This window comes from Centrocercus urophasianus, unplaced genomic scaffold (genome assembly GCF_019232065.1).
Source record: "Centrocercus urophasianus isolate 14NV4802_14NV808 unplaced genomic scaffold, USGS_Curo_1.0 seq_1313, whole genome shotgun sequence".
Lineage (NCBI taxonomy): Eukaryota > Metazoa > Chordata > Aves > Galliformes > Phasianidae > Centrocercus > Centrocercus urophasianus.
In genome coordinates, this window is record NW_024884491.1 from 2,815 (window position 1) to 29,672 (window position 26,858).

At 44.3% G+C, this 26,858-nt stretch overlaps 2 protein-coding genes across 11 annotated transcripts; both read right to left on the reverse strand.

Moving 5' to 3' along the window:
• Positions 1-335: 335 nt before the first annotated feature.
• LOC122157351 (mitochondria localized glutamic acid rich protein) lies at positions 336-22,817 on the reverse strand. Of its 8 annotated transcripts, XM_042812950.1 has the most exons (7): positions 22,733-22,817; positions 21,684-21,787; positions 20,544-20,640; positions 15,835-16,050; positions 4,011-4,187; positions 3,322-3,370; positions 336-2,012 (listed from the first exon to the last, which is right to left on the reverse strand). In XM_042812950.1, exons 1-6 carry the CDS (start codon positions 22,815-22,817, stop codon positions 3,324-3,326), a joined length of 726 nt encoding a protein of 241 aa, XP_042668884.1. In that variant the 3' UTR covers positions 336-2,012; positions 3,322-3,323. The 8 variants fall into 8 exon arrangements, 1 of the variants encoding a protein (XP_042668884.1); XR_006167890.1 differs by lacking the exons at positions 15,835-16,050; positions 20,544-20,640; positions 21,684-21,787; positions 22,733-22,817 and adding exons at positions 7,501-7,551; positions 8,087-9,848 and having other exon boundaries at positions 4,029-6,162; XR_006167886.1 differs by lacking the exons at positions 15,835-16,050; positions 20,544-20,640; positions 21,684-21,787; positions 22,733-22,817 and adding exons at positions 7,501-7,551; positions 7,955-9,848 and having other exon boundaries at positions 4,029-6,162.
• An 885-nt stretch (positions 22,818-23,702) lies between these two features.
• Positions 23,703-26,528, reverse strand: NDUFC1 (NADH:ubiquinone oxidoreductase subunit C1). Of its 3 annotated transcripts, none has more exons than XM_042812954.1 (4): positions 26,330-26,526; positions 25,979-26,082; positions 24,781-24,841; positions 23,703-23,852 (listed from the first exon to the last, which is right to left on the reverse strand). In XM_042812954.1, exons 1-4 carry the CDS (start codon positions 26,388-26,390, stop codon positions 23,848-23,850), a joined length of 231 nt encoding a protein of 76 aa, XP_042668888.1. In that variant the 5' UTR covers positions 26,391-26,526; the 3' UTR covers positions 23,703-23,847. The 3 variants fall into 3 exon arrangements, with proteins under 3 accessions (XP_042668888.1, XP_042668886.1, XP_042668887.1); XM_042812952.1 differs by having other exon boundaries at positions 24,759-24,841; positions 26,330-26,518; XM_042812953.1 differs by lacking the exon at positions 23,703-23,852 and having other exon boundaries at positions 24,758-24,841; positions 26,330-26,528.
• Between the last annotated feature and the right edge of the window lie 330 nt (positions 26,529-26,858).

A 26,858-nucleotide genomic window follows, 5' to 3' on the forward strand; every position in this document is an offset into this window, starting at 1 on the left:
TGGCTTACCCTGAAACGACTACATTTTTTTGGAAACTGAGAGATGATAGGCTTTGAGATGCACCCCATATGTTCTTCATGCATCAGTTACCCTGGGCTAATACATACCCCTTGTGGTTTGTTTGCCACATACCTGAAGAACTCCAGAGGTTAAGAAGCAGTCAGCAAGTCCTACAGAGTCAGAAACCCTACAGCCAGGTGTACAAATTAGAGCTTTATTCCACTGGGAATTATTATTGAAAATAGCTAAATTTGAAATAGTATTATTAAGAGCACACATCTATCTAACATAGAATGTTTAATCTACCAGATAACTACAGACTGACAACCAACAAATATCAACCTTAGACTTTTATTGCAGTAGCTCTGTCTGTAAAAACAGTTTAATCACAGAGGCTTTACCCTTTAAGTAGGAGAACTTTGTGGTGCTCCGGAGCCTGATTTTGCTTCAGCATTATTCCAGGTATTTACAAACAAGTGCAGAGGCATTAGGCCATATTTCTGTTGAGACACTAATTATTTACTATAAATAAAGGAAACAGCATGACTTTCTCTACACAATGGGTAGGAATAACACTGTAATTACCCTTCCAGCATCTCTTCAAATTTCTGCTTGCAGAGAAAGCAGTCAGACCTTTTGGTTCAGAGTTACTATATTAATTGTGTACACTATACTTTATGTAGGCTTCATTTAGAATTATTATTATGCTGTGATGGCTGCAACACTTGCTAGCTGATGAGGATCTCCGTAAACACTTTTTAGTAGATACACAACTGTGTGCCTGCAAATAGCAGAACAGGGTTAGGACAGCATCAGCATGCAAACTGATTATTAGAGATATTTTCATTATTAAGACAACAATGACAAGCCAAGAAACTGGGGGGGAGTGTGAAGGCTATTGGCTTGTGAAGGGTCTTGTAGATAATTTTCCCTGCTCTTTTTCACATTTGGTCCCACTTGCAACGCGCCCCTCTCAGAGGGAAAGTACTGTGACACAAACTGCTTGTTCTGATTTTCCATAGCTATTCTGTTCCTCATTAGACCCTAAAGATCCTCATCCGTTTAAACACCTGTGCCATAGCCACCTATGGGGATTTTGCAAGCCACACGCCAGCTCTGAGAGGAGCTTCACAACAGCCTACATTTCTGCTCATTTGTCCAAGAGTCTTCTCTCAATGCTGTTTTGTTGTTTGTTTGTTTTAATGCCACTTACTGCTAAGGCAGAACAAAACAAAGATTATAACAAACCGAACTAAGCTTGGTAGGAAGGGGGCTCAGCACCCCCAAGTATGAGCCACCACTCTGAGCAATAAAAACAACCTCAACCAGCTTTCTTTTGATGCTCATTGTTTCTGTCAAGCTGCAATACAGTACTTATTGCTACTACATGCACACAGTTCTTGTCCTCAGAGCAAGAGCTATAAAAATGTTTACTCTGGGCTTCTATGGTGCGAGGAAGCATAGCATGTAAAATGCTTACACAGAAGGAAAACCAGATGTTTTGTACAGCCAAAGGTCCAATGGTTACAACTGCAAACAGGTAATTCGCATAAGGTTTTAACTTGCTTAGAACTTTTAACTTCCATTTTGGAGCGGAATGTGATGGCGGCACAATGAAGCACCGCAGTTTGGACCTAAAGTAAGAAACAAAAGTAGACACCTGGACAACCAGGAACTAGAACAAGCTCACCTGGCAGGGATACGGTGAAGCCTACTGCTTCATTTAGCACATCTATCTGTTGCATGCTGGGTGGCGCTCTGGCACTTGGTGCTGGGTGCTACTTTCTAAAGCAGAGTTGTTAATGACAGCAGCGCCTGTCTAACTAACTTAAGTCGTATTAGGTTGTCTGTTGCAGCAATGAACACCGGTCCTAACATGTAACGTGTGGTGAGACAAACTGCACAGCTTGTTCTATGTCTCCAAGGAAGAGCCTGAGGTTTCTCACAGGAATCAGCTGGTCGATTGCCACAGACTTTTCTGGTAAACTTTTCAAAGGCGTCAGTGCAGCTCACTGGGAAAAAAAAAGAAAAAGAATGCATTTTAGATGGATGTTTAGCAACAGACTTTGTTCATCACGTCTGCTTCTTTGCAAACATACAAAGTACACTGTATTTCTGACTGCAGGTTACGTGAGCTACAGCACGTAAACACTACTGCTGCGTAAATCCTACTCATCGGATGGCTTGTAAGAACTTGCTCAGCTACCCCCACCAAAGCATGATTCAATGAATCCCTTGACTTCAGCCCTGCAACTCAGGTGTAAGTTATTTCCCTGCACGCTGGGCACATTCACTACTCCTTCAGCCTACAAATAGTTTCTCACTTAACTTTAAGCATGAAGTCCAGCAATAACGTCTGCTGAGACCACCAATGTAAGTAATTCCACGGCAGCGCCAGTTTGGGGCTGAGACCCACACACAGAACTGCTCCATACTCTCAAAATAAAGGGCAACAACAGCGTATTCTTATTCAGACAAACTCTCAGAATCAATTCCAGGCTTCAGTGATCATTTCCTCTGTTACTGCCCCTTCACTGAATTAGTAGTATTTTTTTAAATGTCAACTAGCATAACAGTGGTGCAATTTTTAGGGCAGCAGGATGTTGACAGGTGGAGAAAAAGGATTAAATAAACACTCCCAAACACCGTAACTTTCTCTCTACTGCATCGTTTGTATGTCCTCAGGATTTGTAGACATCGAGCTTTTTGAGGACACAATGAAAATTAACACCTTCTTTCCTCTGTTTCCTTCTCCTCTTGTACTGGTGCTCCAATAACCAGTGTATTAATTGCTAACTCAGAATAAAAACAAGTTGCAGAGTTCCTGACCTGAGAGCTTTGTTTGCTTAGCTTTCTTTTGCTTCTACTAATACATTTTCTACCAAGCTTCTTGTTCATATTGTAGCCAAGCTTTTCTTTCCCCTTGGGGTTCTATTAGCATCTTACTGTACATTTTGAAAAAAGAGTCACATGGAATAAGAAAATATGGACAAAATACTTCTTCTCTATGAAGTAATCAACACAATTGATGATACCTAAGCATTCCTTAAACAAATACCCAGATTGAGAATTGAGAAAGCTTTGCTCCCTAGGCATCTAGAAGATGCTAACAATGATTCTTAAACAATAACAAGTACTACTTTCTTCCTCTTTTTTCCTTGTTTGTTTTTTTTTTTTTTTTCTGGGCCATTGTAGTGTGTGGAAATACAAATCCACCATCAGAGTGCACATGCAGACTCTCCACATGCTGCAATCGCCACTACCAGGGAAAGACATCAAGGGGGATTGCAGGAAACCTCCTGCTGCAATTGTGCTGTGTACCTTCAGGGTTCCTTATCAACTTCTCCAGGTGCCTTCTCCTCCTCAGAAACTGAAAGTGGACACAAAACACCAATGAGAAACACCAAATACATACAGAAACACGCAGAAACAAAGGAAATAACTTTCTCAGCTATGAACAACAAGAATCCTTTGGACTAAGGGGATATGATTTCCTAAGTCACACTGGGCATGCAGACACTTCTCCTTAAAACTTAATACATCTAGCCGTAATAGAGTTTTGGGGCCAAACCTCAATACTGCTTTGAAAATCTCTGCTGTGAAGATCTTAACACACATTTTTCTTTGCATGCTATTCTATCTTTCAAACTGAAGAGCAATCCTTAATAGCTGCACTGAAACATTCTAAGGTTTGCACATAGAGCATTCTATGTTTTTCTTCACAGTGGTGTAACTTAAGAAGATGGTGCCTTCCAAATCAAGTCAGAGGCTTTATAAAAAAGCATATTGCATCCCATGTAGCAGAAGGGAACTTCACTCCCAGCCACTTAGGCAGGCACTGAGCTCGAATGCCACCAGCCCCCAACTTGCATCTATTTCTAATGCACAGCAAACAGTTCCAAAATGACATTTTCTGCTCCCTCTACGTCACCACTAACAACACAAGGCGTCACTTCAGCCAGCTCAGTGCAAACAACCATTAGTGATTTTGGAGATAAAAGGTTTCAGACCCAGCTGCACTCCAGCACCTTCTGACGCTCTCCCCGACTCCTCAGCATCAGCGTCCTGGTTCCTCGTGGCTGTGTCAGACATCTCTTGAGCTGCTGAGGCTACTCCTTCCTCAACATTGTCCAAGTTTTCCTCAGGGGCAGAAGCAGCTGCAACATCCAAGACTTCACTCACAGTTTCTATGAATCAAATTAGACAGATAATTGTCTTGTCTTCCCCCTCCATTCACCAGCACAAGAGAGGGAAAGCAGTCAGGCTCACAAAGAGCAAAGTGCCCGCCTACCAGGTGTGTTGGAAGTAATTGAAGGCAACAGGGTATACAAGATGATTACATTTTGCTATGCAAATACATTTCTCCAAGCGGAACTCCATAAAATGTCACAACAGGTATCTGACTCTTCCTAGCCCTGAGGCAAAAAGATATGAATGTGAGCTGCTTCCACACATTGAGAAAAAAGATCCTAAGCTGTGCGTTCTCTTTCAGTTACAGCTTTTATTTTCTGCTTTCTCCCTAACTGTTAATGACACGCAAAATACCGATGGTTAAGATTGCGTAGAAATAATCCTCATTTGATCAACAGCATCACACGTAACACTCATACTCTGTGCATCCTTGCAAAGAAGCAATTAGGAGACTTAATGTTAAAAAAGTGTCCTAACTTCAGGCTGGAGGGCCAGGCTGCAATTCCAGCACAGCATGATTGCCAACTAGCCATTTTTCAGTTCTCCTTAAGGATAAGGCAATACATTTGTGTAGTCAAGTCCATACTATGTCTATTCATTAGTACCTCTACGCGTGTCTACACTCTGCAGGAAGATCAAACATAATATCCACTATTTATATTCCAAATTTTACTCCAGTAAAATATCTCCTATCACATCCTAACCTAGGCACTGCAGTTTTGAAAATGTTTGTCTGTACATATGAGCAATTGTCCCTGGTCACTTCAGAACACTCTACCTTGTACTTTGATCCTTCAGAAAGTGGAGCAGCACTCACACTTACCCTTTGAGTGCACACCGACAGAATTCTGTTGGAGGGACCTTTCTGGTGCCGCACCGCAAGTGCTCTTCTCAAGAGGAAAAGGCTGGAAACAGCTCATATACAGAATATGTGTGCCCACAGCCATATCAGCCGTGGCAGGTTAGGCAGTCACTACCCACTGCTTCACACATTATCCTCAGCAAAGATTTGGGCTGGCCCAGGAAGATCGTTTAAGCACTGCCTATTGCCACTGTGACTGGCTACTGAAAGTCGTTTGGTGTTTTGAGCGCTATGAAAATAAGTCCTGCTCATTTTGTAATTATTGCTACCAGTGCAGATTTCTTGACATATATGCAACTAGAAGGTGCCTCACATCAACCTCATAAAAGCTTATCTTAAAAAAAAAAAAAATATATATATATATATATATATAAGTATATGGAGTTCAGTAAAGCACTGGAACAGGTTGCCCAGAGAGGTGGTGAAAGACCCATTACTGTAGACATTCAAGCTAAGGCTGGACAGGTCTCTGAGCAACCTGATGTAGCTGTAGGCATCCCTGTTCATTTTAAGGGAGTTGGTCTGGATGACATTTAAGGATCCCTTCCAACACCAATGATTCTATATCAGTATAGATATAGAAAACTATATAACACTTGCAAGATATTAGCTTCCCCATATTGCTACAATAAGAACTTAGGTGGAAATGCAATCAGCCACTCTATGTGGTCATCCATTACATTACCATTCTGTTCCCCGGGATAGTGTCACGTGTGCTCCATAGTCCAAGGAGCAGTAGGGCATACAGATCGGGGAGGATCTTGGGTTGATTTTGGTTGTTCAATTTCAAATTGAACAGCTTGCAGAGAAGCGCGGTGTTCCTCCCCTGTATTTGCATTGCCAACACATCTCCCAAAGATGGCATCACGATGAACACAGTGTCGTACCAGTCCTTAAACATGAAAGGTATCTCGAACATGAACATGATATACCAAAACAAGTCTATTCCTTGCTCTGTAAGAGGCTCCATCTTGGAACAAATGCTGCGTTCCACTCACCAGGTAAACACATTTTTCTCTGCTCTAGGGAATCCCAGTGATCCCAGGGCAACTCCACGTTAATGATTACCTGAGAACAATCTGAAGTTACCCTCTCTTCCAGTATCACATCTGTAAAGAACATTAAATATAACAACAGATCACCACACCTGCCTCTTTTATTGATCAACTAGTAGCACAAAGCGCCAAGCTCTGGTATTTCTCCTTTTTGTTTCCCTGCATGTTGATTTAACTTCATGAAATCACTTCTCACTTCCGTTAGTTCTACAATTCTACAAAATTTAAGCTTCTTTATGTTTCAAAATAGAGCTCCAGAGATGTTATAACATCTTAACTGATGGTGTTGCTCCCTGAAGACTGATCAGATTGAAAGCCTGAAATCCTGAAGCATTTGCACAGCAATGACTGGGACCCATTTTCTCTACTTACATCAGCTTTTGTACATTTTCTATGCGCTTTGAAAATAACCTGCATTGTTCATTGCCTCTCTGCAGTGAAGGCACACGGTAGTTAAGTACTGTTGGTAGCATTTGTTGCACTGAATGCCCAGCTGCTTGATCACAGCTACTACACAACATTACTGCAGTTCCTCAGCATCTTTTAAAAAACACATTTGGAGCGTTCCAATCTATCTCAAATGATTCATCCTGAACCACATGTCACTATTTAGAGAAGAAATATGCCCTTCCAAACTATGCGTGTAGAAACAAGATTGGGCAAGAACCAACTGCGCAATACACACACATCAAACAATGCCCAACTGCTTTTGCTCTGGAAACCCACCTGTTTTGAATTGAGCGAGTATGGAGAAGGAAATTGACTTTTCAGACAAAAGGAAATTAAGCTTTTGTTTTGTTTTTAAACAAAGCAGCAGCATTAGGAAGCTCCAGTTGGCCGTGTCCAATATCTAGTCCCACCCAGAAGTACCATTTGCAGAGAATTGTATCCCTACCATTTCAGTTAAAAAAATCTTCCTTAAGTACAAAGTTACCATTCCTACTATCTCTAAGAACACAGTTTTTAGTCCTACAAATTAAAGAAGTTCCAGCATCGAGGAGGCAGGACTTCTCTGCGTGTTCGCAACAGAACAGACAGCATTCCAAATGCATTGCGTTTCTGCCTTCTCTGTGATTTTCAATTGACTGGTCTTAACGTTAGCAAGCTCAGCATTCTCCCAGCAGAACAGATAAACATGATAAGCAGGGACTTGCATGCCCATATGACTGACTGATGTTTGGTCCAGATAATAATTTAAAAAAGCAATTTCAAATCACACGCGTTGACCTTCTCTAGCCAATAGCAACAACATAGGGGTAGATTTTCAGAATTCAGATCCTACTACTTTCATAACATCTTCCCCCAAAGCTTTGAAGCTTTCTAAACAAGCTTTAAACTTCCCTGAGGGACTTCTCAGAAGGGAATCAGTCTGGACTTTTGTCTGGGACTCACAGTTCTCTTCTGAAGTTGAACCTACTTCCACTGGCAGCCACGTCCCAGCACCTGGAAAACAAGATGCTGCTGCAGGATGATCCTGAAGCAGGCAAGTGAAAGGGAGCTAAAGAACAATTTGAGCAGACACTGATGGCAGTGGATGTGAAATGCGTTAAGAACTTGGCTCTCATAAGAAGTTTTATAGAAGATAACATTCCTGAGAGCCCTTCTGCATGAGAGCTACTGTCAGATTTTAGAGTTCAGTGTTCATAAAGCGGATTTTCCAAGTTCTATTTCACATCATGCACGAACGCTAACAAACTGAGCTAAGAAAGGTCAGATATGTACTTATTATTTAATATGTGATGTTTCACTGACCATTTTCCGAGGTGAAAAAAAAAAAAAAAAAAGAAAAAGACAACCCACCACATTGAGATCAAAGAGAAGAAAAAAAAGAAGTTAACTTCTTCACCTTTGGCACTCATCTAGAGTCATGTCTGCACTGTTAAGCATGTTAATGTGAGAGTTAGGTCTTCAAACTTCCATTACAGTAGCAGCTAGTTAACAATCACTAAGAAAAGAATCAAATGAAATATTTATGTACAGAAATGACTCCTCACGCAGATGAAACGTTCCACATTGTGAAAGCAAAACACCCTTTCCAGTACAGGCAGATAGAGAAAATGGACTGATGCAGTGCTGCATGGGAAGAGGGAAAAGTCCACATTTAGAAGCACAAACAACACAGCTGGGGGTGGAGGGCACTCTGGGAATTCAGAACTTCACTCTCACAGCAATACTTCCCCCACCTTTGGCCACTTAGCACAGCAGCAGCGCTCTCCTTGTTCCCAGTGCTTTGCTGTTGACCACTTGGGATTATTTTTAAGCAGTCTAACAACACCAATTTATAGATTACCAATAAAAATAGCCAGTAGGTGTCATTACACTGCTTATTATGTTACTCATTACACGCTTACTATATTAAAAACGCACTTTTCTGAACCATCTCACTCATAGCTCTATTTTTTCCACACACACCTCCCCCTTCCCCCCCCAGCAGTCATGAGGAGACCGCTATCTTTCACACAGCAAGTCATGTTCAATTACTTCTGCAAATGTTATCTGCACAAGAATTTGGCTTTACAAAGCTAAAATAATACCCGATAGCCAGCATAATACCAATGGAATCTGCCTGGAGCCACAGAATGCACTCAAACCGAAGAACCAAAAAAGGCTTTCAGAATTTAAGTTACCTATGACATATCCAGAGACACTCAGTTATTCCAAAGGAGAAAAAGCAGAACAGTATTCTATTGACAGATGAACATGTTTCCTCTTTGTTTTGTTTATAAGAGACCAACTCGCACCAAAATATGATGCTTATCTTTACACAACATGCAGTGAAAATCTCTGTGAGCTCTACCGTGGGTCTCTGGGATGTCCCTGAAACATAGGGACACTCAGAGCAAAACATTCCCTGCTGACAGTTCAAAAAGCTACTAAAACAAAACTGGCAGCGCAGTAGAACTTGCTTAAAGTCAAAATCTGCCACATTTTAAAATAGATCAAGAATGTATTTGTGAGAAGTTGATAAACAGAGCTGAGAAGGTGGGGCGTGCCTGGCTCCCTTAAATCTGTACACCTATTCACTTAAGACAGTTCTAGAGTAGCAACGTTGCTGGTTTGGAGAAAAGTTGTTTCACTCCACGATGAGAAAGACTGCCCAAAAAATCAGTACGAAAATTCCTGCACTGGTTTGCATTGCCACCACAAGTAGACAGAAAGGAATTACTTGCGGCTTTTTCAGTAAAGGAGAATACTATGAGTATTCCTCTGCATGCTGTATTTTGATTTTTTACTGCAATATCCACCCCATGCACGCTGTAAAATCCTCTTTTCAGTAAAGGTGATCTTAACTGAACGGTCTCTGCATTTACCAGCTGATGCCTTTACTTACACACAGCTTTTGTAGAATTATTACCTAAATATTCATAGAATTGCAGAATCTCTAAGTTTGGAAAAGACTTACAAGCTTATCTAATCCATCCTAACCCTACCACCAGTATTTCCCCACTAATCCCTGTCCCTCAGAACGGCATCTCAAAGTCTCTTGAACACCTCCCGGCTCAGTGACTCCAACAGCTCCCTGGGCAGCCTGTTCCAGCACCCCATCACTCCGCAAGAGAAAACAAGTTCCCTAACATCCAACACGAATCTCCTCTGGCACAGCTTGAGGCCGTTCCCCCCGGTCTCATCACTACTTCCACAAGACAAGTGGCTGACCCCCACCTGCCACAGCCTCCTTTCAGGCAGTTGCAGAGAGCTGTAAGGTCTCCCCTGAGCCTCCTCTTCCCCACACCGAACGATCCCAGCTCCCTCAGCCTTTAAAGCCTTAAAAGCCTTAAAAAAAAAAGGCTTAAAAAGCCTTAAAAGCCTTTAAAGCTTGTGCTGCACACCCTCACCAGTTCGCTGCCCTTCTCTGGCCACGTTCCAGGGCCTCGGCATCTTCCTCGTGCTGAGGGGCCCAAACCTGAACACAGTTCTCCACGTGTGGCATCACCAGCGCTGAGCACAAGGGCGCAGTCGCCTCCCAGCTCCTGCTGGCACCACGATCTCTGATGCAAACCAGGCTGCCGTTGGCTCCTTGGCCACCTGGGCACAGCGCTGGCTCACGTTCAGCCAGGTGCCCAACAACACCCCCAGGCCCGTTTCTTCCACACACGCTTCCAGCCGCTCTGCCCCAAGCCTGTAGCACTGCCTGGGTTGCTGTGGCCAGAGTGCAGGACCTGGCACTTGGTCGTGTTGAAGCTCATCCTACCGGCCTCAGCCAAGCAATCCAGCCTGCCTAGATTGCTCTGCAGGGCCTTCCTACCCCAAAGCACATCAACAGCTCCTCCCAGCTTGGCGTCACCTGCAAACTTACTGAGGTGCTCTCAATGCCCTCACCCAGGTCATCAATCAGGATACTGAACAGGACTGGGCCCAGTACCAACCCCTGGGAACACCACTTGTGGCCAATCGTCAGCTGGATGTGACTCCTTTCACCACCACTCTCTGGGCCTGGCCATCCAGCCCGTTCTTTACTCACCAGAGTGCACCTGTCCATGCCGCGGGCTACCAGCTTCTGCAGGAGAATACAGTGGGTGACCACGTCAAAGGCTTTGCTGAAGTCTAGGTAGACTACATCAACAGCCTCTCCTTCATCCAACAGGCAGATCACTCGATAATAGAATAACATCCGGTTGGTCAAGCAGGATCTGCCTTTTGTGAACCCACGCTGGCTGGGCCTGGTCCCCTAGTTGTTTCACAAATGCTCTGTGATCTCACTCCAGATGATATTGCTCCCATTCTTCCAACACTACAGAGATCTTCCTGTTCTTTCCGCTATAACAAGTCATCCATGAGCTCAGTTACATGAAGAAAAACAGAAGATAAGAGAACAGTGGGCAACACACAGCAATCTGAAGGACAGCAGATAAACATGGCAGCCCAAGGGACGGATAAAGAAACGGATAAATACGAAGCAGGAACAGCCAACGGTATTTCCACCACTATGAACACTGCCCTCATAGGATCACACTCACATAATTCAGTTTTCTAAAGCCTAATACATTTAGCCACATCTACCATAACCAATGTAAAGTTGAAATATTCTAAGAGGATACTCAAGACAGAAAATCTTTATTATACTTCATAATTAAGCTTAAATTTAGTCAGATTAAGTGAAGAATTTCCCTTAATCTGTTTGTCTGCTGTTACACCATTCTACATCTAGAGGCCCACTTAAGGCAATAAACTTTATATGAAAGGCCTCTGGTGAGCTGCAAGGATGAGGGCTGCAGGGAGAATAGCACCAACTCCAAACATACAGCTCCAATTGTGGTACAGTTGTTAATCCTGTCCAACCCTACCCACGCTGCATGCTACCACCACTTAAGGTCACCAGGATCTGCAGGTTGAGCAGTTTTTCTTCTTCCTACATGTCACACAAAAGACCAGAAGAACGCGTTCATTCTACAGAGCACTGCCATTTTAAAAGCCTCCAAATAAGTCTGAGCAATCACAGACTACTCTGAGGACATTTCAGCCAACTTCCAAATAGTGACGGTGTCACAGCACAGATCAGAAGGCAGCTGGGTACATGCTCAGACTTTGGTAATTTACCAGAATAATACACCTGGAAGTACACTGACCACGTCAAGTGTTTTTTCTGCTTGGCATCGCCGTGTGCTGGGGTCAGCAAAAGTTCTGTCCAGAAAGCTATGACTCCTGCCCAGCACAGCCTATATTTGTTTCTCTAGGTTGCAGACAACTGGCATTATAGTGTCATTCAAAGCTTAGCATGGAAAACACTGGCACATTCACACGCTAATCCTCCTCAAACATAGTTACGCACCACTCCTAAATCCAGCCATGGGAGAACAGTGTTTGAAATGATAAGTGGAAAACAGACCTCACCCTTCAATACCCACAACATTAATAAGAACTTACATTACAGATATCTAAGAATCATGGCTGTGCACTAATTGGTTTTACTATCTGTATACGCAACAAGTACACAGAGATATAATCAATAAGCATACAGAGAAGTTAGGCTGAAAAGATTATCTTGTTAGAGGATAATCCAAAATGAACAGAGAGGTTACCCATATCCCGGGCTTACCAAAAAAGACTCCAAGAGGAGCGATACCCAGACAGAGATCCTTCCTCAGCGGCAGTCAGCCCTCAAATGGAGTCCGGGAGAGGTGCAGCCAGGCTCCACCCCTTCCAATCACACAGGTGAATTGCCTTCACCTGTGCTCCCACAGCTGACTCATTGCTTGCCTCCATCAGAGGTTCAGGCCATGATTCGATAGTTCCCATACATTATTCCAGCTGGTAATGCCAAAACCTTAAACGTCTGTATCTGAGTTGAAAAGGAGTTTTTAGCAGCAATCCAACGAACTGAAACAATTACTAATGCAACAGCAGTGCCTAATCCAAACAGTCTCTTGCCAATTTGTGCATTTCATAGCATTTGTTACACTGAAGAAATAACTGATCTTAACTTACCATTATAGAGTGCACATTAAAAGGAAAACAGCATGAAACTTACCAGCATCAGACAGCAACCAAGGGAGTAATAAAGAAAGTAGAAACAGAACTTAGAGGAAACTAAAATCTTAGGAAGAGAGTAACACAACACAATACTTGGGCTTTTTGTTTGGTTGGTTGTGGGTTTTTTTGTTTTGTTTTTGCAACAGTGTTTCCCCAGGTTCCAGATACCAGCAATGGAATGTAAATTTCTGAATCTGAAATTACCCTAAGTGCCCACATCCAAGGTTTTGCTCATTTTTGAGCATCCACAGGAGCTCACACATTCATTTTACTTGCTTGCTGGACCATTGAGATGATTGCCCATTGGTTGAACAACTTACATTTCCGAAGAAGCCTTATCTTAAAGGAAACAATTGCATTTAAAAAAGCAGATGGTTTAATGGAAATGAAAATGCCCCTTCATCTGCAGAAGCAGTATCACCCTATCAACAAAACTAATCAAAACAATTTAAATGAGCGCTCTTCAGAGCAAGCCTGCATTTTGCCTGTCAGTTCTGAGAGAAAACACTTCTCTGCTTCAGTAAAAGTACAGATGCTTCTTTTCTCATTTGAGAGAAGGATCAATGTGGTCAAATGCAGAACCAAAAAGTATTTCCAAAATAATTTTAATTTCTAAATAAACCACCACTTTTTAAAGACACAGGTAAGCACTCTGAACAAAGTGGTACACATCCAGAGAACTTCTGAATCAAAATACTCTCTTCTTGTACTTAACAATGTCAATTGGAGCCAGCTTTTAGGAAAGGGATACTGGCGATAGTGGTTTAAACTTTTGTGTTCAGACCCCACAGTGTTTGTTAAAACCTTCACAAGGTCAGGGCCTGAGGCATCAACTGATCAGAAGCGTGGTTTCTTGGCAGGCTGGGCCTGGACTGGGCTTGCAGAGGAGCACGAAGGTGACACACTGACAGGGCCACAGCTGCCTTGGCAGCCTCCCACCATGGGACTCAGGTTACACAGCGGCCACGGCTCAACTTAGTCCTAGCAGAGGAACCTCACATGAACCTTCACTCGTAGCTTAGGCACAGTTAATCACTACAGCCTTGATTAGTGACCAGTGGCACAACAGACCTGTTCTCCAAACCTAGTTGTAACATCCTGGGAACACCACAGGGATCAGACGCTCCCTTACTTCAGATGCTGCTGATCACTGAGGTGAAGCACAGCTGCTGAGATGTGACATGTTCTTCTTAACATGAAACGCTCTCAACAGAAGCTGGAAGGAAGATGGCTGAAGCAACAATCTGACACCAATCTCTACACTTTTATGTCCCACATGTTCATTTCTGCCAGCTTTGCCACTCGGCAAAGAATCATCGCTGCAGCGAGACTGGACAGAGGATACAGCCCTCAGAATCCCTTATAATCGCCTTTGGAACTGAAGCACCGTTCTAGCATTGGGCTTCCACTGTGTTGCCAGAGAAAACAGACGGAGGAAGTCATAACTGCTGAATAACACATCTGCTAGGCCCCAGCAGTAACTAATGGTTACACCACACCGGTTCGCTTTTACTTAAAATAGTAACTAGCTACAGAGTTACCCTGCCTGGCTTTAAATACTCACATTCAACTTACCTACAATGTTCCTGAGGCAAGAGTCTAGAGCCCTTGCTGCTTTGTATTCAAGAGAACAATAGGAATATTTACCTATTTACAATAGGTACATTATTTACAATATTTACAGAAATCCCACCCTCCCCAGCAGTCAGTAACTATCCCACGATCAGCACTGTGAAAGGAACGCCCAGCACTTCTGGGTACAAGTGAATGCCCACTCCTTAAGAGTGAAAATTTGCAATTGCTCTGTAGGGCAATGCAGACAAAGACCATCTTATAGCACCTCTCTCAGCAGCTTTGTTTCATTAACTTTAAGGTGCACCAGAATGTTTCCTTCCTAAATTAATTCGTCCAAACTTTCCATAGAAATAACTTGATTGGTTTTTCTAAGCTGTGAGTAATTTAACCACTACCTCATAAACATTTTACGTAAACAGTTATTACTGTCACAGCAAATGTACTTACAGGCTGGACCGAGCATTATTTTAAAATCTGTCCTTTTAATAGATTGTCCTGCAGACTCGCACAGAACTACTCACACAAGAATTAAGATCCAATTCATATCCAAAGTTTTCATAGCAGTCAACAATATGAAAAGCTGCACCATATCCCAAGTTTGTTTGTCGAAGAGGCGACTAAGATGAATCCTCAAGGGAGCCACCAAGGAAAAAGGCAAAAACATTACTGGAATCACACAATACCTTTCAAGGTATTGCAGTAACCCCACACACTCGCAGCTGAAATCCTTCTAACTCCAGTTTGCCTTGCATTTTGAATCTTTCCTTCCAAGAAGATGCATGCTTATTTTCCCAAAACAAGTCAAACAGGAACATCCAGTAAAGGTTCCATGTTCGATCAAACTGAAAACTGTCGCTGGTATTCCCACTTACTACAGCCCCAATGAAGTTGTCCTTTCCAAAGCAGTGACTACAGTGATTTTTCTCTTTCATCACAGAGTTGCCAACAGTTTCTTTTTCGTTTGCTTTTAAAGAACTGCGGATACCAAATGGCAATGTTTGCTGCTTTCCTACCTATCGAATAATTCCAATTGCTTTAGATGTGCCCCATTCAACTTTAATAGAACCAATCAAGAGGGAAAAGTTATTGCTCTACACTTACAGGTTAGCAGTAAATAAGTTTGATTGCGTAACAAAATTTAAAAATTGAGTTAAATTAAAATTCTGCATTTGATGCAACTTACAGACACAGTCGCCTCTTTATTATTCTAAAATTAAAAAGGACTGACAAAATATTCTGAACAGAGTTAAGAGTACCAGATACACAGCCTCCAGCTAAATTGTTTTTAGTTCTAATGTGATGTTTTATGCATTTTGAAACTTTTCATCTGGTATGTCATAACAATATGTGGGTCATTACCTAATTCTGTTGAAGTTCACTGTCAGAAGAACCATGCGCTTCAACGTGAACATCTTAGGAAAAGCTTTAGGAAACCTCAGGAATCTGATCACAAGGAATAATGGTTTAATCAATTGTATTACACGCTTACCCCTTAACGTTGCCTTCTTGAAAGCTGTGATCACTTTCTTATGCTCATGATATGCCAAGGTAACACCTGAATTAGTTTTCACTACAGGACAATCTCCATTAGGGATGCTGGTGTTTGTTCTTCCTACTGTCCTGAGAAGCAGAGTTTCAAAACTGAACACACACGCACAAAAACCGCATTCATAGATTAACCTTGCACTGCAGGAGCTTCTAAATTAGCAGCAGCTTCCTGCTGTGCCCCCTCCACAGCAGTGGATGTGTCTGCAGCCGGCAAGTCACTCTCTCCTCCAGTTTCTGGGGTAACCCCAGAACTCTCCTCCTGCGCCGCAGGTCCAGCAGCAGTTGTTGCATCGGCTTCTTCTGTGGCCACGTCCGCTCCAGTGACTTCAGCTGTCTCCTCTTCACCACCTTTTAAAGGTTTATTTAATACAAATAAAGAAAGTGTAAAGTGCATGCATGCAATACAAATTCACAGAATACTTGACCGTCACTTTCAATTTTTAAAGTGGGAAGCTAACTAACATTCGGGACCAGCATTTACAGAGCAAGTCATTATATCAGAACTTAATCTCCCCTATCATCCAAGTGTGACACCATAAAAGATGTTTACAAGATAAAGAAACCATATTTTCAACTACCAAGTGCCACAGCTGCTTGAGTATATTATCACACAGTGTGGCTTCAAACAACTGAGTGCAAAAGGTGGAGATGCAGGGAAGGATGAAAATAAAAAAGTGATAGGAAGCAGATCGTACCAAGTGTTGCTCCAATCCCATTCTATCAAAAGGGTCAGTGACAATGCACTCTGACTTTGCAGGGAGGTGGATTCTTGCCCAGTTTGCACCCAGCAGTGTCATTACACACCACACATAAGCCCCTCGGTAGCATACTTACAAGCTCTTCCATAATGTGTTATCAGTAGGGCTGACACGTTAGAAGCACTGCAACTCAAGGCACGGCTTCTGTTTGGGGAGGGCTATTTTCAAAGCGGCAACCTTGGCTGGCAGTATCCACAACAGTTCAGAGCCCAACTCAAAATTAGCTTTCAGATGGGTTTTGTGGCATCTCTCGTCTCTGTGCCACCAGAGATATTCTGCTATCCCTGTTCATCCTGCATCCTTTAAAGCTACACTGATTGTGCTGTGACCAGGCTTTGGACTGCAAAAGCCGTAGCACTCAAGTAAGAAGGAAAAGATCCGTGGGACAGAGAGAAACAAGGGATTCCTGCTGAAATTAGGTACATAAATAAGAAAATAACTTGAGCATGTTAGTCAGACAGTGTCCAACACTGACATGACCAGCTATGACTCATTTTCATTTTATGAAGTCCCAGCTGTCTCAAAGAACTGCCTTACTGCTGTGGGTCACACCCTGTAGAAAAGAAAAACCAAGTTCTTCCCAAGCGTGTGAATTTACAACTCGGCTGAGACAAGTCATCACAAACTAACAGCACAAAGCAGTGAAAGTACACAAACACCATGCAAGTATGCACTAAGATCAACAAAGTTATAGAGCAAGTGTCCATTGCAAGTTTACTACCAGACCCAATTCACCAGGTGACAAAACAGAAGTGGAAATAAAATTTGCAATACAGCATGAACTAAGTGAGAAAAAAAAGAAAAGGACTTGAAGAGACATAGTCAGATTTTTTCTGAACATTTGAAGAGTATTTGATCATAAATTGAACCAATCAATTTTATTTCTTGATTTTCTTACGCCAACACAAACACAACCCTTTTGCATTCAAGTTTTAACACAAGTCTACTCATTGTTAGGCAAAAATCAAAGCTTGGTACTGCACAACCTGACCATGTCCCTTTAAGAGAACGCTATAGTTCAGGAAACCTACATCGATTACACAAAGAACAGACTAACAGCCAAGCTCAGCATTCAGTACAATTTATTGGACAGTCAAATATAGGGTGCATTCATTCAGAACAGCCAGCTTCTCGATCTCAGCACTGCCTTCTGCAAAGCAGATTAATAGGAGCTCAATATGGTTTGGCCTTGCAAACATAGGTATTTCTTTTAGAGTCTCACAAGGATGGAGTTTTACAACAGAAGGCATAAAGTCATCCCAGGGTAGGCTGCAAGGTACGCAATGGTGAAGGACTGTCCCTGGTGTTTAACTTCCTCAGGTTTGGAAAGAGATTTCCCTTGTATTTTAGTCTGGAAAGTGTAAAAGCAGAGCAGAGATTAGACAGATTGAATCAGCTTGCATGAAGTTAAAAAGAAAAATCATCGCTGAAAAAGTAGGAAATACAGAGTAAGTTAAAGGAGACACATGCGAATGGAAGGCAAAACTCACTATTTGCTAAATAAGCAAGTAGAATGTTCCACAAGGCAAGCATCATTTCACAGTTCAAATCGTGAATCACGTTCCAAATGTCCTACTGTTACTTCACGTTCAGCTTCTGCCAGAGGCATTTTAAAATCCTTCCTTATGTCAGAGTAGCTTTGAGATCAAAAGAGCTGCAGAATATTTGCTGTTTTTTTATTATTATGTCATTTATGTCACATAATAATTAATTAAAATACCATTAAATGAAAAGCCTACAATGACATTTGATTGTTTCATTCACTTTGTCGACACTGTTTGCTACCTCAAGGTCTTAGCAACAGACAGTTTGTTTTGGGGCACGAGGAGAGAACTTTCCTCAGAATGAAGAACCACCAAAGTCGCTTGGATCAGGAGAGACACCCTCTGATCAGCTGCGCCCTGGTTCTAAGTTCTTCCAGCACAATGTTCTTCTCTTACTACATAACAGGGTGCAAACACGGCACAGCCTGCTGATTGGCATGCTGCTTTACTCTCCTCCATTTCACACTGCTACCAACAGTTTTACAGCCTAACTTAAGCTTGAACTTAAACGATCCTAAATGATATTGGATGACTTTGAGAGCATAGTTCTTAACCAGCAATGCTTGCTGTGAAACAGCGTAAGGACTTAAGTGAATCTAAAGAAAACAGGGAGAAAGAAGCTGCAGTGGAAGTGTTGGGAAAAGCAACACTGGGGCAACACGCCATGACAAGATACACACCGAAATATGACTACACAGGGCAAAGGAGAAAGGAGGGGGAAGAATCTTTTGAGAAGGCACAGAGAGGATTCCATTGGAATAGTAAGCATAGAAACCTCATTGGGGAGGATACAGTTAGGAACGAAGAAGGTTTGAAAAAAGAGCTGATTCAACAGTGGTTTCGTATTGTGAATTGGAATTAGTCACGAGTCCAATTAAAAACTCGGGCTTGAGCATCTAGTCAGGAGTCTAAATATCCAAATTAACAGAGAAAACAAGCGTCAGAGGTCTTCACCGGATGGCTCAGTAGAGTTTTAGACCTCTTCCTGCCTCTCATTATTCATAGCAATCATCTGCCATGAATTTAGGTAAATTACTGAACAACAAAATGTATCAGATCATGGGATGTCTGTAGAGTGCCCGAAGCGGCAGTTAAGTTACACAGCACTGAACATTCTTATCACGGTCTCAAGCCGCACAGCTCTAGCCTTCCAGGGGCTTGCAGTATCACTGATTGCTGGTATCCTGCGCAACGTTTTGGTAAAATAGGGTTAAAGCTCAGTACCTTGCAAACAGAACCCTAAGAGAGGAGAGGGAATGTGCTGACATTTTGAGTGGCCTGGGAAGTGTAATTAATGCTACTATGTTCTTCTGGTTGCAATGGCCTAACTCTGGTTTCATCCCTGAAGAGCAGAAGGCAAGGTCACTGGGAGAAAAAAATGTACTTGGGTCCCAGCCCAATTTTCTGCTTTGGGGACGAGAAGGAAGCGCACTAAAATTGTAACCAACATTTCTGCTGACTAAAAGTTCGAGATCTGCATCATTCCCAGCAGCTTAAAATAAATTAAAGCACTTTGCCATTTTAAATCTTAAAATCTGCTAGTTCTGAAGTTTATAAAATAAAGAGCATGCTGTGGAACCTTAAGAAATTGTAAATAAATCATTCTAGAGGCAGACAATTTAAAGGATGATTTTGCTCCGGAAAAGAAATTTCGACTCATACTCCGACCTATTCTTTCTGAGCATGCAAATATATTCAATCAATTCTCCAGATGCCAGCCTCTGAAAAAAAATAAGTGACAGCTTCCAGAGCTACGGCTTCACGTTTTAAAAAGTTGTGCTTATTCTTTTTAGGAGGTTTGTTTTTTTTCAAAGTGGCAAATCAATAATCACAACGAGGTCCTTTACACACCATTTTTATAATTGCTTTTGATAGCAAGGCCACGCTTGTCAAGTTCCATCTTTCAGATTAACTGTGCTGTAACACTAATTGATGTGGACAGAGACAACATTCCATTACAAGCATCTGAACTAACTTGGTCTAATTATTTAAGCATGAAGGACTATGTAAGGATTTACATACACTGAGGTGCTGTCTGCTTTTCATTTAGACCTAAAATAAAAAGGATTCAATCCAAGCAATGGGACAAGAAACAGGTTCTATTTACTACCTTCACCTATTTATTTGGTTGCTTTTGTTCATAACTCAACATTTCCACGGTGTCTCCTGACACACGTGGCCTGGAAACAACCTGTTCACTGAGAAAGAGCTGTCATCTCTTCCCAGCACTACCGCAAAACAAAAGATCGGATTTTGACAGCATTCAAAGTTCATTAAGATTTCAGTATATCAAATGAAAATACCCAAGATAGAAGTAGTGGTTCACACATTAACTCCTTTCATCCAAAGACACTGCAGCTTGGTCACAGGATTGCTGCCTAAACATGAAGCCCATCTCCAACATTTGAGCAGGACAGTCTTTGCTCCAAGTCACAGAAAGCAGACAAGGACTCGGATGGTGAAGGCCTGATCAGATAAACCAGAAATCTGCTCTGGATCCTCGCGTACCCAGAGAACAAGAGAGAGGAGTTCCACTTACCCTTGTAAGAGTCAGCTTTGTGTTTCTGTCCTCTCTCGTGCAGAACATTCACATGTTCAATGTACTTGCTACGGGACGAACCGACTACTTTGTAGGTCTGAAAAACAGCATATCTAAATACGTATCTAACTCATATACACACATGAGATAATACATAGCTAACAGAGCTTACCAAACAAAATAAATGGGAGAGGAAAGGGCTTCAAACAAGTGCTACTGCTCATCGTAAAAGGCATATCAAATGATCGCAAGCAACATTAATATATCTAAAAGTCCATTTTTCTCCACTAACACATTAATGAAACATATGGGAATTAGGAAGAAAATATAGTGCTGCAGAGATTGAACAGAATATTTCAAAAGGCAATTATGCTCAGGTTTCTATTTTTATTAAAAAAACTACTAATCAAAAAGCTGGCACCAAGAGGATTCGTAATTCTTTCAGCCAGGCAGTAACACAAGAGCGATGGTATTGTGGACAAGTACATGCCACTCACCATGCTATTTTTGGGGAAGAGAGAAACTTGTGCCTTCAGGGGATGTGCTAGTCAGGATCTCAACTCTCAGAGAGGGAAGGGAGCTATGAAATAAAGGCCTTAGGGACCTGCAGCACAGTCTGATAAACTTAGAGAAAGGCTGGTGAAAGACTGCTGGAAAAGCTTGAAAGCACTTGGTGCTTACAAAGCTCAAGCATGCTTTTTCTAAGTAATTAATATTCTTATCTTCTTTTGCGCCCCAATTAAGCCGGTTCCTAATCTTCCCCTCCCAGCTTCAAACAGCTTCCTTCACATCCGTCCTGCCCACTGCACCATGCTCTTAACGTTCGCAGTTGGCAAGAAGAGGCAAGGTGTTAGAGACAGATGCCTTAATCCATCTTTGGAGGAATCCATTTCACATAACTTCGAATCTTCCCCCAAGAATCTCAATAGTCACACACACCAAAACAACAGTGAAATAAGCAAGAAATATGCAACGTTTCATTAGTTATCTTAAACTGATTTTTCCATGCGACTGTACTTAATTACATGCCACAACATTCACATTCTCTTAACAGATCTTATTTTTTGACCGTGTTTTTAAAACCCTGAACACACTTTGATCTACGTCAGCTCAGAAAGCACAGACAGCCCCCCTACTTACGTAGAACAAAGCACCGCATGCAGCAACCCCAGTGATGAGATAGTAAATCATGTTCTCGCCAGAAGAGCCAGGAACGCTCCCAGATGACATCTGGCGAAGAGGTGCTACAAAGAAACGTTCTTTACAGTGATGCGAAATTGATGCTAATATACGATCATAAAATAGAACTACGGAGCCTGAACTTTATTATGGGGAGAGACGGTTGAAAAACCTACAGCAAAACTGGGAGATATAGCTTGTAGGACAATGAAGTAGAACAGGGAGCGCTGCCTAACTGAATGAGGAGCACATCTGCAACCTCCCAGTGAGCCTACGATTTGCTGAGAATGATTGATGCCTGGCAGCTTCCACTCACTGGGTGCAGTCATACAAACGTGTCCTGCTTAAGGAAAGTAAAAGGATCAACCTGCCTTTAGTCATTCTTGCTGCACTCACTAGCAGCAGAGGTATCAAATTCCTCAGCAGCAGAGAACTCTAGGATGAAGCCTTTTGCTTTTAACTCGCAGCGTTACATTCCCAGCTGACCTTCAGATGCTGGCCGGGACGTGAGCAGAGCAGGGTTACACAACGCCATCGGAGCACACACAGCACGGCGATGACAGCGCAAGCCATTTTTTTCCGCCCACCACGGCCGAGCTGCGATGCTCGCTACGGCCTTGGGGTTCCCCTATACGGCTATCAGGAGGACTCACACCTGACACGTGCCGCGCGGGCACCCGGCTGCGTTTCGCGACCCCATCCGCGACGACGCACGTCTCACCACATAGCGCTGCTCATCAAAACGAGCGTCGCGAGCGACGATAGCCCAGTGCCTGCCGTGACGCGCCGGACTGCGCCCGGTATCACCCGCCTCGCGGGGCCGAGTCCGCCCCGCTACCGGGGCTGCAGCGCTTACCTCGGCACGGGGCCGGCGGTGCGGCCGCGGCATCCCTTCCCGACGGCGGGACCGCCGTTCCGCAAGGCACCCGCCTCCCGCAGCCCCGCTACCGGCCCGCCGCCCGCGACCTTCGCGCGTCCCCCGCCGCCCCCTCCCCGCACCCGGCACGTACCGCGCTGCGCGAGGCGGCCGGCGGACGAGGGCGCCCGGCTCAGACGAGCGGCCAGCGCCTGCGAGGCGGCCCTGCACAGGTACATGGCGGCGAGAGCGGGGCTGCGGGCGCTGCAGCCGGCACCGCAACGGCCACCGCAACGGGCTGCGATCGGCCCGCCTCTGCCGCACCGAGGGCGGGATTCCCCTCAGCCCCGCCCCGGCCGCGTGCCGCCGCACCTGGGCGAGCCCGGAGCTCGCACGGCTCCGCAGCCATCGGCCGCAGTGCGGTCCCAAGAAGCAGGGAGTTGCTTAGAAGCGCTCCTCGCCATGCGTTCGTGCAAAACACGCCGGAGAAGCCGCCCCAATTGAAAGCAAAGGGAAAAAAAAGAGATTCAGAGTCGAGGCGGTCACAGCCCGCAGGAAGCGAATCACAGCCGCGAGACCTTTCCAACCCGCTCACGAGCACCTCAGGGTCACACAGCGCGGCTGGTTCTCCCCTCCCACACAGGCAGGCAGCGTCATTGTCGCTACTCCATTTTTATTCCCTTCGACCTTGCCTGACCTTGACTTACAGCAAGTGCAGGGCTAGGCACTCAGAAGACTTCAGAACGGCAGCTGTTCGTCTCAGCAGGGGAACAGCGAGACAGTGCTAGAACACAGACAATCGACAGCCAGCACGGCCCCCGGCTGAGCCAGCTCCTGCCTCTGTGCCACCCGGAGCACAGCCCTGCAAGCACTGAACTGGTGCTGCCTTTCAGAAACACTGCAAAGTCACGGCACTATCCTTGAGATGCTGACTCGAATGCCTTTGACGAGCAGCTCCCTTCTAGCCGTCTGCTGGGCTGTCTCTTAACTGATGCTCGACTTTGTTACGCACATTCCACGAAACCACACACTTGATCCACATTATTTTCAGAACTATCAAGTACATAAATGCAATCAGAAAATTAATAAAAGCTAGTAGAATAATATACAAATGGCAAGAGAAGTCTTCAGAAGCTTCCTCCACGCTTTATTTTATAATTTTGCACGTGAAATGAATGAACAGATAAGGGTTTAAATACTTATAGGTGGGTCTGCTGTATTCCTTAATTCACAGGACACAACTGATGACATTTCTTATTGAACATTTGGTCAGCCTAGGAAAGAGGAGGGAAAAAACCCTTAGCAACAAATACATATACAAGGAAACAACAAATGCAGGGAAAATACATACAATGTAGTCAGATAGAAAAGCTTCGCAACATTCGAGGTGTTTAGCAGCACAAGAAATCTTGGGAGGAAAATAGCCACAACGCTACAAGGTTTTCTGTATTAGTTTTAAGTATCTCTTTCAAGTAACACTTGAATTGCTCTGAGCCAGCTGGTAGAAACACAGTTAAATTGTCTTTCCAATATCCATAGAATCACAAGGTTGGAAACGACCAACAAGACCATGCAGTCCAATCATCTCCTCTTCACCATTGCCACCACTCGCACTAAACCGTATCACGCAGCACGTCCTCCAGACGCCTCTTGAACACTGCCAGGGACGGCAACTGCACCACCTCTCTGGGCAGCCATTCCAGTGCCTGATCACTCTCTGAGAGAAACAGCTCTTCCTTATGTCTAATAATGGCAATGACTCTTATTATTTCCTTAACAACACAAATCTGAAGGTACTGACTTCGTATCACTCTTATTTGGGAACACAATCAAAACTAAGGAAAACGTCCCACACCCAGTCTTTAACTCTTAGCCATTAAAGCACTCGAAAGGCATGCCCTTCGGTATCTAAATTTGTTAGTACAACAGTGGTTGTTTTCTCCACATCTGCATTTTTAAGAGAAAAAGCAAACAGCCAACATGCACATAAATGAATACCTGTCACTTTATGATTGTGAAACTGGGAGCGCAGCGGCTAAATATCAAAAAGCCCAGACAAAACATTAAAGAAAACACTACAAAAAACGAAAGCCAGCAATCAAGATGTTGATAATTCAACTAAATGAAAGATGAGCAGGATTATCAGTCTGTGTCAAAAGTATCTCTACACGCATACTTACTATGAACAACCTGTACACTTACGTTCCCTTTGTTGTTTTCTTCTTTCATATTCCATTATATCTTCATTATGCTGCTTGAAAAGCTATAAAAACATCATATGTTAAATGGCTATACAACACAAAACCAGAACAACAGAACAACAAAAAAAATCACCACTTTTTCCTTAAAAATGAAATCCTAATATCAGAAAGTAAGCCAACAGGTAATCACTGGGAATATAGGGAAGATAAAGGGTAAATTAGATGTATATTATCAATTAGCCAGTCAGACATAGAATAATAGAATTGCTCACGTTGGAAAAGACCTTAAAGATCATCAAGTCCAACCACAACCTAACCGTACTACCCTAACTCTCACAGCCCTCCACTAAGTCATGTCCCTGAGCAGCACATCCAGGGATTGTCCAGCACACAGGGATTTTAAGCATTCAACCACCCCCCCGGGCAGCCGATTCCAGTGCTTAACAACCCTTTCTATAATGAAGTGCTTCCTGATATCCAACCCAAACTTACCCTGGCACAATTTGAGACTATTTCCCCTTGTCCTGGCACCAGTGAGAAAAGACCAACCCCGCTCTTGCTGTAAGCATCTTTCAGATACCGGAAGAGAGCAATAAGGTCTCCCCTCAGCTTCCTTTTCCCCTCCCTCCCTTCAACTGGGAGAGGTTTAGGTGAGGCGTCAGGAAGAAATTCTTCAGGTGGTGAGACACAGGTGCAAGCTGCCCAGAGAAGCAGTAGATGCCCCATCCCTGGAGGGGCTCAAGACCAGGCTGGCTGGGTCCCAGGGCAGCCTCAGCTGGTCAGAGGGATCCCCACCCACAGCAGAAGACTAGGACCGGATGGGTTTCCAAGTCCATTGAGACCCATAGCGTTATAAGAGTTTTTGCTGGTCCATTTTTTTTTTTCTTGCTTCCCAAAAAAGAACTGTTGGACCAAGGGGAGAAGGGATACATCCTGCCCTGAAAATTGTGACCCTCACACATGCTGCTCATCCTTTATATTTTCTCATGAGAGAAACTACATCCTGCTCATTCCAACATCAAGCCCAAGAGCTCTTATAAAGTGAATTGCACCACGGACTTGGTAAGGCACAAGTAATCCTCAAGTCATGCCTCAGCCTTGACACCTGCTACACCATCACCATAACTAATAGTAGCTATTGCCATTAGACCACTATGATCAGGAAATGGTTAAGCTCAACAAAATCAACCAACACTTACAAAAGCCCACAGGGCAGCACTGGTGGTGAAAGCCAAGCCAACTCCAACCCAGTTTGGTTGGTCGTAGACGCGCTTTCTAGCAAAAAACGCAGAACGAGTCAAAGCTGTAAAGGCAGAAGACTTTAGTCACGTTAATATATAATGATCCAACACGGACACGTCGGGCACCGCGACGGGACACCACCGGCCGGGATTCAAAACGAAGCGAGGAAACGGACACGTGACCGCAGGCTGCAAGGCACGACTCACAGCGAAGCCCCGCCGGTGCACGCTAACGCGTAACGGTCGTAAGCAAGGAAAGGCCAGTTAAGCAGCCACAAGACACCCCATCGGCCCGCTGCCGCCGCTCACCGAGGCCGGGCCCGCCACCCGCCAGCTGTAGCCGTTTCGCTATCCTCAACGGCGCCGCCATCTTGTCCGTCGGGCGCGGGACGGTCGCAGTCGCACAGGCTGCGCCAAAGAGCGCCTTCTACCGGCCGGGCGGAGCCCGCGCGTCCCACAGGGCACGGAACCGGTCCTGCGGGACGCTGGGACAAGCAGTACGACAGCACCGCGCGTGGGCAGCCACGACCGCGACCCACAACGCGTCCTTTAAGGCCAACGAGCGCCCGGGCTGAGGGGCGGGCTCAGAACTTAAGCCGCTCGCTGCGGCGACGCGTAATTCAATGGGCGGGGCCGGGGGGGGCCGGCGCGGGGTCGTGGCGCATGCGCGCTGCGCGTAGTGACCCGGCTGGGGAAGCCGCGCGCGGTGGCCATTTTGGCGGCGCTTCTCCGGCCTGCTCCGTGACCACGTGAGCGCCGCCCGGGGCTCGGCGCGGGGCAGCCCAGCCCGGCGGGCGCACGGGGCCGGGCCCGCGACCGGCGGACGGAGAGCGCGGCA